Source organism: Scophthalmus maximus, chromosome 19 (genome assembly GCF_022379125.1).
Source record: "Scophthalmus maximus strain ysfricsl-2021 chromosome 19, ASM2237912v1, whole genome shotgun sequence".
NCBI classification, from domain to species: Eukaryota; Metazoa; Chordata; class Actinopteri; order Pleuronectiformes; family Scophthalmidae; genus Scophthalmus; species Scophthalmus maximus.
Window position 1 is genome coordinate 2,711,076 of NC_061533.1, and position 9,331 is coordinate 2,720,406.

Genomic DNA, 9,331 nt, shown 5'->3' on the forward strand with positions numbered 1-9,331 from the left:
TGGAGAATGTTTTGTCATATTTGAATCAGTCAGTGTCAAGTTACACTTTCACTTCCTCGCGTCTTTTCCAGCATCCGAGCGCTTAAATGCCACTTTATTGTAACACGACCACCAACTATTGTGATTGGAATTACAATAATAATGTGAGGAGGGGGAGAGGGGTCTGTGTGTGTGTGTGTGTGTGTGTGATTGAGGGGGGGGGGGGGTCTTTAGCCCGTGTGCACGTCCATAAATCGCATCCAAATGACAGTCGGCCAGTGAGGAGTTAAAGGGAGGAGACGGAGAGTGACACGCCTCATTGGGTAGATTATGTGCCGCAAACAAAAAGTGTGTGTCGGTGTCGCCAGTCAGCCAGAGCGCCGGGCCCCATCTGCACACGCCTCCCTCCCTCCCTCCCTCTCTCTCTCTCTCTCTCTCTCTCTCTCTCCCTTTATCCGCGGGGCTCTCTCGACCACAGCTCGGTCACCGCCGCCAGTGTTCTGCGAGTCGCTCTCCGCAGCAGCAGCAGCTCTGTCACTGCGCGCCGCACCGAGGGGAGAGGAGAGGGACATGCTCTGACACCGGGACTGGACCACAACCACCATCTCTCCATCATCATCATCATCATCATCATCATCCCTCCTACGGCTCCTGCTGCTTCTTTCTTTTTTCTCGGGGCTTTTTTTTTTTCCCCCCCCCCTCCCTTTTTCCAGGAGGAGGACGAGGTGCAAACGGGGCTTTTGGGTTTTCGCAGCAGCGTCGCTCTCAAAATTCATTTGTGGATTATTGTTCCTCCCGCCCTCCGACGCAAAGGTAGGTCCTGTGAGGCGCACGCCGGCTGCAGTGCGGGGTTGGGATGTGAAGTAGTTGTAGTAGTGGTGGTGGAGGAGGAGGAGGAGACGGGAGAAGTGGACGGTTTCCCCGGGTTTTGGTTTTGCGCGCGGCACATGTCGCCTCGCGTCGCGTCCTGCAGCCGCAGAAACAGAAAAACACCGCAAACGCAGACGTTCCGAGCAACGCAACCCGCAATTCTGTCCCCGTGCAGCCGCAGATTTAGGACAGTTCTCAGCCTGGCACTGGTTTCAGCAGATGGGTTAAACACCCCCCCCCCCCACCACCCTTCTCCCTCACATCTCTGCTCACCCCCCCTCCCCTCCCCACCCACCCGCAGTGGGGTCTGAATTGGAGGGTGGCTGCTGCTGCTGTCCTGCAGTTTATGGATGTGCGAATATTCCGCTCTTTCTGTCCTCATCATATCTTGACAGTGACACATCATCGGAGGGTTTTTCTTCCTGAACCCTCAGATCACACAGAGCTGCTGCGTCTGTGTGTGGCACCGGAAACGTAATTGTTTGCGCTCGCACAGCGCAGCGCTTTGGAGCGAAGGTTCTCCGATGCACTGTGCGCAAAATGTGCCATAAAGGGAAAAACACCTCTCTACCGCTGCTGCACCTCGTAGGAAGATATGAAACATAAATTCGTCATTTTTCAATTGGAATATCCCTTTTTCAATTTACATTAAACAAACCAGAAAAGGAAAATCAGCAGTGGAATCTAAAAGAGGAGAGTGTGTCGCTTTCTTTCGCTCACACAGTCACAGTGATGGACAAGATGATAGTCATCATTATTAATTTAAAGTGCAGTTATTAATATCAGCAGTTAGATCGACAGGTGCGCAAACGCCAGGTTGCTTTCCAAATTTTGCGCAGAGGAAACTTTTTTGTCAAACTGTGGATTTCATTTTTTTTTTAAATAATAGTAAACTTTATTTTTTTTTGCTGCAGCTGTGTCACAGTAGAAGTTATTATACTGGTCTCTGGTGATTAATTACTGTGTATTCAAAGTCTTAAGAGGAAAATGAAATATGAAATATGCAATGTGGCACAAAATGAGATATGAACTCCCTCGTGCTGCTGTAAACAGGCCCCAATATAAAAAAAACCCGCAACAATAAAGAGTCAATATTTTTTGTTTTTGCAATATTTAAAAAAAAAACATTTCAGAAAAAAATTATATAAATAAGTTTTTTTTCAAACAAATTTAGGAATATTACTTCTGTAGGAAATCCTTGGTTTTACGCGGACAGAGAGAACAGCTCTGTGACGCGGCCTCGAACTCTGTGGTTTATTATAGTTTTTATTTGGGTAATGTTTTGAATGTTTTGAATGTTTTGAATGTTTTTCCACGAGTGCGTGTGTTGTCAGGTGGTTCTGACAGTGAGGGGGAGATGGAGGGGGGAGATGGAGGTGGTGGAGAGGAGGTGGAGGAGAGGAGGTGGAGGAGAGGAGGTGGAGGAGCCGCAGCCGGAGACGAACGGGCCCATTCAGGGGTCAGGGAACGAGGGAACGGGAGAAAGGGAATAATTACCCGCTCGTGCTGCTTTAATCGCGGTCTCACGGGGGAAAGTGGCGGATTATGCAAATGAGGCGCCAGACGAGACTCTGACCGACCGCTCGGTCCGCGCGAAGCCCGTCGGACGCGCGCGCGCACACGGGCCCGGGACCAGACGACCGGGACCCGTTCACCACCAGGACCACATCAAACCGATAAAGTCCTAATAGTAGATGCATATTTTAAATCTATGGAATGTATTATATAATATTAAATGTTAATATGACATCACCTTTTTTTTTTTAAGTAAAAATATTAATTGGAATTCACGACAATCACGACAACTATAGCTGAACAGACATAAGAACCTGTAGGGGCATAATAATCATAAAAATAATAATAATAACAATAGAATAATAGAATAAAAGTTACTACTCATAATAATAATAATAATAATAATACCAATAATAATAACAATAAAATAATAGAATAAAAGTTACTACTCATAATAATAATAATAATAACAATAATAATAGAACAAAAGTTAGCACTAATAATAATAATAATAGAATAAAAGTTAGTACTCATAATAATAATAATAATGTTGAAAACAGGCAAATTCTGTCCTAATCAACAATTTATCACAAATAAGGTTTAAGTTCCAGTTTCTTTCCAAATACATAATAATAATAAATAATAATATTATGGATTATTATTTAATTTCTGTTGGGTTGTGATCTTATTAATTTCATATTTACTGCATATATTGACAGCACGGGGGGGGGGGGGGGGGGGGGGGCGTATCATCATCATCAATATGCTGAAGGTGATGCCGCCATGAACTTATTACGGGGTTTGAATTAATTAGGGAAGTCTGGGCCAAAAAGAAAAAAAAGAGAAAAAAATCAGAACCGGTTTCCCTAACGACGCCCTGACAGCTGCTTCTCTCAATCTGTCTGAAGGCAGAGATTCATTTTCCCATCAGCAGAAACACACGCGGAGAGAAAAAAAAAAACAATTATTAAAATAACAATAATGAGAATAAAGCGTTTGGGATAAATCAAAAAAACCCCGGTGATTTTCTAACATTAATAGTTGTTTGTTCTTCTTGCTGGTGTCTGATCGTTTCGCGCCCCCCTCCTCCCCCTCCTCCCCCCCGCAGCGCGACACCATGGAGGAGTCCGGCTCGCAGAAGTTGGTGTGGGACGGCGACGCCAAGGCGGTGCAGCAGTGTCTCACCGACATCTTCACCAGCGTGTTCACCACGTGCGACGTGCCGGAGTGCGCCATCTTCGGCCCGTGCGTCCTGAGCCACACGTCGCTGTACGACAGCATCGCGTTCGTCGCGCTCAAGTCCACCGACAAGCGCACGGCGCCCTACATCTTCAGGGTGAGTCTTCATCATCATCTTCATCATCCTCATCGTCTTCATCATCTTCATCGTCCTCATCGTGTTCATCCTCTTCATAATCCTCATCGTCTTCATCATCATCTTCATCATCTTCATCATCATCTTCATCGTCTTCATCGTCTTCATCATCATCCTCATCATCCTCATCATCATCCTCATCGTCATCTTCATCGTCCTCATCGTCTTCATCATCCTCATCATCTTCATCGTCTTCATCATCTTCATCGTCTTCATCATCTTTATCGTCTTCATCGTCCTCATCGTCTTCATCGTCCTCATCTTCTTCATCGTCCTCATAGTCTTCATCATCGTCTTCATCGTCTTCATCTTCACCCCTCCAGACAGTTTTAGATTTCATTGTAAACATAGAGCATCTTCAACAGGCCGGTCAAAAAATCAAACAAGGGCTTCATTCTGCAGCTAATATGGATTTGCCCCAAATTAAGAATCCTATATATTGATTTTGACAAACTGCAGAAATGTGAAAGTGTTATGAAATATTCCCATGTGCATGAGCGGCATCGTCACTACAGTGTCATGTTGTGTAGATTGCGACAATATCTCCACAATATTAATCTCCAGATTACACTACAATGTCTCATTTATTTGGAGCCATGTTATAATAAAAAACAAAAACGTTTGCATTTCTACAGGGACTCATCTCTCGGCATAATTTTTATTGCCGGTGAATTAATTCTTTTCCAAAAAAAAAAGCTACAAATTTAATAGCCGATAATATTTTGGTTTGAAGATTGTAGATCCCGTTGTTTTTGTTGTTGCTGCATTTTCATTCATTGCGATCGAAGAAATTAAAATTTGGGCTGCAGAAAATAAGTAATTTGAGTTTTGCCGACGGCTAAATTACGACTCTGGTCGTGCAGGTGGACACCTCGGCGGCCAACAGCACCTCGGAGGGCCTGATGTGGCTGCGGCTGGTCCAGTCGGCCCGCGACAAGGAGGAGCAGAACCTGGAGGCCTACGTGAAGAACGGCCAGCTCTTCTACCGCTCGCTGCGCCGCATCGAGAAGGACGAGGAGCTGCTGGTCTGGTACGGCAAGGACCTGGTGGACCTGCTGCTGCTCAGCCCCAGCCGGGCGCCCGCCAAGAGCAAAGGTGAGTCGGGTCGGGAAATGGCGCCATCGCTGGACGGCAAAGCTGCTCCGTTAACCTGCTGCGTTATTATGGGACGCGTAAGGAAGGTCTGAGGTCTCATCTCCGTCTCTCTTCTTCCCCAGGCTCGTCCCACCACTCGTGTCCCGACTGCAGCCAGCGGTTCCAGTTCGAGTTTCCCTTCTTGGCCCACCTCCGGTTCCGCTGCACCAAGAGACTGCAGAGCATCACGGGGGCCGACGAGGAGCCCGGCAAAGAGAGCGGCGCCGAGCGGCCGAACACGAACACCACCCCGACCAGGACCAGCCCGAAGCTGGGCGGCTCGCAGGACAGCGGCAAACCCTCCACGGACTTTCACAACCTGGCCCGCGACCTGGAGAACAACCGGACGAGCCCCCCGAGCGACAAGGAGGCGGAGATCTGCAGCGAGAGTTCGGGGAAGAGGAAGTTCTCGGAGGTGGAGGAGCGCCGAGGGCCGACCAGCCTTGCACAGACCAAATCCAAAGACGAGCTGGCGACGTCGGCACAGAATTACCGAGGCGTGTACGGCCTGGAGGATAACCACAGGTCCTTTTCGCCGCCGGGCTCCACAACGGAACCGGGGGCGGGCAAGCGCAGCGCCTTCACCGAGGTCAAGAAGTTGCCGCAGAACCTCAAACACCACGGCGGCAGCAAAAACCTGCAGACCTCCAACTCGGAGAACAAAGACGGGGGTCGCCCCGCCGGCTGCAGTCCGTCGGAGAAGCACCTCAGCATCAGGCAGGTGCTGTCGGAGAGCCAGCCGGCACAGACCCCGCCCATGGGCAGCGCGTTCACCTCCGTCGGCCAGCAGGGCGGCGGCGTGGGCGGGGAGAGGAAGAGCGCCTTCAGCCAGCCGTCGCGCTCCTCCTTCTCCCAGATCTCACCGCTGGTGATGCCGCCCAAGCTGCTGGACTGCCACCCGGCGGTGGGCGACACCATCTCCTCCTCCAGACTCTACCAGGCCGACCACCTCGCCGCCAAGCTGCAAAGCGCCGAGCTGGGCGCCAACTGCCCCGTGCCGGGCGGCATGGCCAAGCAGAACCCCTTCGTCTACGCCACCGCCTTCTGGCCCAAGAGCTCGGGCCCCATCCAGCTCCAGATGCCCTCGGCGCTCACCCTGCTGCCGCCCTCCTTCACCTCGCTCTGCCTGCCGGCGCAGAACTGGTGCGCCAAGTGCAACGCCTCCTTCCGCATGACCTCGGACTTGGTGTACCACATGCGCTCCCACCACAAGAAGGAGTTCGCCATGGAGCCGCTGGTGAAGCGGCGGCGCGAGGAGAAACTCAAGTGCCCCATTTGCAACGAGTCCTTCCGGGAGCGGCATCACCTGTCGCGCCACATGACCTCCCACAACTGACTGTTTCCAAAGAGGAGACGCGAGGGAAGGAACTTTTCAGATTCCACAGAGAGGGAGCGTGACCCCCCCCCCGCCTGGATTTAAAGAACTGCGACGGGAGAGAGGCCACATGAAAATACAGAAATCACCCCCTTGCACTTGTTTTCACTTTGGACTTTGAAATCTTCTGATTCCTTTTCTCGCTCCGTTGACCCCCCCCCCCCCCCCCCCCGTACAAAATGTCATGTTTTGGGTGTATGCAATTGCGTTCTTTGACTTCATAAAATGGATCTATTTAAGAAGCACTTAGGAAAAAGTTTGAAGAATAAGGGAAGATTTAAATATGTGTAAATGTACAGTAAGTTGTATTTTATATCGTATAAATGCAAAAACATAGAGAAGGAAACGCAACAACGTAGTCACACGTCACGGTTTACACACAGTCTCTCATGTCCACGACAGACACGGACGCGAGTCGGGCGGAACATTATTACGTCAAGACCATATTTCAGAGTGCATGTGATATGAAACGATACTGATGTTAAGATGCAGTCTAAACACTGCACTGTAAATAATTGGTTTGATTTGAAATACAAAGTGTCATATTTTGTGTCGGTGGGGAATAGTTTCGGTGTTTCTTCCTTTTGCGGAAAATTTACTACTTGATAGTTTATCTAATCATGTTGAATGCATTGACAATAAAATAGCTTTATTTTCAACTCTGGCCTTCCTGCATTTTTCTTTTTTTTATACAACTGGAATTGAAATATATAGAATTCACTGATTGTCGATGCCATTGGTCTTTATTTTGCCTTTATAAAATAAGACAAGCATTAGGTTTTATTATGCTTATTTTAAATGTGTATGAATCCAAAACTGAGAGGATTTGTTTTCACCGAATTTTGTTTTTTATTATTTCATGTTAAAGGTATAAATGAAACAGGGCCGACAGTCAGACTCAATAAAAACACTTAAAGCATACTGCAAAACAAGAAATATGATTAATAATATAGTATCATGTATTGGATATTATTTTTTCCTAACAAATCTGCATGCACAAATTCAGGGCAAAATTTTTCTATCAGGCCTATTGTATTTTATTTGATACCATATTTATCTATTTTTACACATACAGATTATTAAACGCCTGCACCGATGAAGGCTTCCTTTGACATGTTAATTCAATTGGAGTATTAGGTGAAGAAAATACCATATATATATATATATATATATATATATATATACTACAATTAGATTATTTAATACAGTTTAATCTTTAAAATACATCATACAAGCCTGTAATTTTTTTTTTAAATAATGGTTTTAAAATACAAGACATTGATTTGTATTTGGCTCAAATTTTCAGTGTTTGTGGTACAGTAGTAAATACAGATATGACGGTTGGTTAAGCTAAGGGGATAAAACATTTGGGATTAATTTCTTCGCTTCTAACTTATTTGGTCGTTGTTCATTAGAAAATAAAATTATAATAATCACAGCAGTGATAGAATAAACCTGCAGACAAATGGTTTGAGATATGATTCTAAAAACACACAGAGACATTAACCATAAATGCCTCAGAGACGGTGGTGAAGACAACGACCTGTCTGAGCTGTACAGACACTGATTATTAATATAAATATCAATTCTCAACATCTGTCGCCTCAATATATAAGAACTTTAAAACTAAAGAGAGATTTTTTTGTGAAAAACAATGATTATAAAAGATATATCCGATTATGTGGATCAATAATCACTATTTAGTGATAATGATTTAAATGATTTAAATAAAAGAAAAGAAGAATCAGTGGAACCGGAGGAGAAAGTGTCCGGACAGGAAGCAAACAGGGAATGTGCAAAGTGGTTCAACATCGCCATCAAGTGGTCAACATACAAACTACATGACAGCTCACTGGTTGGCCTGGAAACAAAACTGTGTTACTGTAAAAATACTTTAGTGTACAAAAAAATATATTAAAAATCAAAATTATATTTTTATTCGAGCTTATTAGTCATTAGAATCATGAAGCTATATCTATTAATTATGACAACAAACTATTTAAACTCATCTTCAAACTCCACAGACACGGAAAAAAAATAAAATATTGGATTTTTTTGTTGTTGAAATATTCATAAATCAGCAGGAATTGTGTCTCTGGTGCTGGGGGGTCACGGAAGTCATGAAGGTGGTGATGAAAGATGAAGTTCAGTTTGTGGCTCGTCAACATCGAACGCAAACAAGAGTAAGGTCAAAGGTCACTGTAGGCCTCGAAAGGTTCATTTTAAAACTGTCTGCTAAATGTACACGTCTTGATATTAGTCTGATTAAACAATAAGACTTAAATCTGACCTACAACGTTTTTCCCCAGTGCTTTCTGCTACATCACATGGTTTTCATCGGTGGGTGTGATTCATTAATAACCGCACAGTTGCTCTTAAACTCGAGAGTCAGCAGATCTTTTTCATTATAACTGAGTAAACTCCACACTGCTTCATTACAGTAGTAATAAAATCCAAGTTTGAAATCAATGGTTGTAATTTGCTTTGGGCAAAAGCGTCAGCAAAATTTCTGTAATGTGATCATGTAATGTGATCCTCTCCTACGCGACGGCAGCTGGGGCTCATGGGTATTGTAGTATTTTAAACCAACCTTCATACAAACCTAACGGAAAGAAATGGGATTTCTCAGAAACAAGAGTTGGGATAATTAAGACGGACGGCAGCAACATAAACCGTCCGACCGAGGAAACTGAGCGTATTAATAAAGGAAACCTTTTACAGTGGAAGAAAGCAGCATCTATAGAACCAGCACATCCTCCTCCTGTCCACACCACCAGGTGGAAACACATAAAACGTGTGGTGACTTCAGGTGATCACATCTCGTTAATGTGGTTGGTGGCACACGACAGGAAGTGGGATCACAGTGACAATAGAGTCACACACGTTCGCATGAGAAGATAAAAACAAACACAAAGAGGTCGAGTGGACACACACACACACACACACACACACACACACACACACACACACACACACACACACACACACACACACACACACACACACACACACACACACACACACACACACACACACACACACACACACACACACACACACACACACACACACACACACACACA

The 9,331-nt window shown here is 45.5% G+C and overlaps 1 protein-coding gene across 4 annotated transcripts; it reads left to right on the forward strand.

Moving 5' to 3' along the window:
• Window positions 1-355: 355 nt before the first annotated feature.
• Window positions 356-6,907, forward strand: prdm8b (PR domain containing 8b). Of its 4 annotated transcripts, XM_035640978.2 has the most exons (5): window positions 356-792; window positions 3,473-3,700; window positions 4,021-4,080; window positions 4,603-4,834; window positions 4,957-6,907. In XM_035640978.2, exons 2-5 carry the CDS (start codon window positions 3,482-3,484, stop codon window positions 6,207-6,209), a joined length of 1,764 nt encoding a protein of 587 aa, XP_035496871.1. In that variant the 5' UTR covers window positions 356-792; window positions 3,473-3,481; the 3' UTR covers window positions 6,210-6,907. The 4 variants fall into 4 exon arrangements, with proteins under 4 accessions (XP_035496871.1, XP_035496873.1, XP_035496874.1 ...); XM_035640980.2 differs by lacking the exon at window positions 4,021-4,080 and having other exon boundaries at window positions 357-792; XM_035640981.2 differs by lacking the exons at window positions 3,473-3,700; window positions 4,021-4,080 and having other exon boundaries at window positions 359-792.
• The last annotated feature ends 2,424 nt before the right edge of the window (window positions 6,908-9,331 follow it).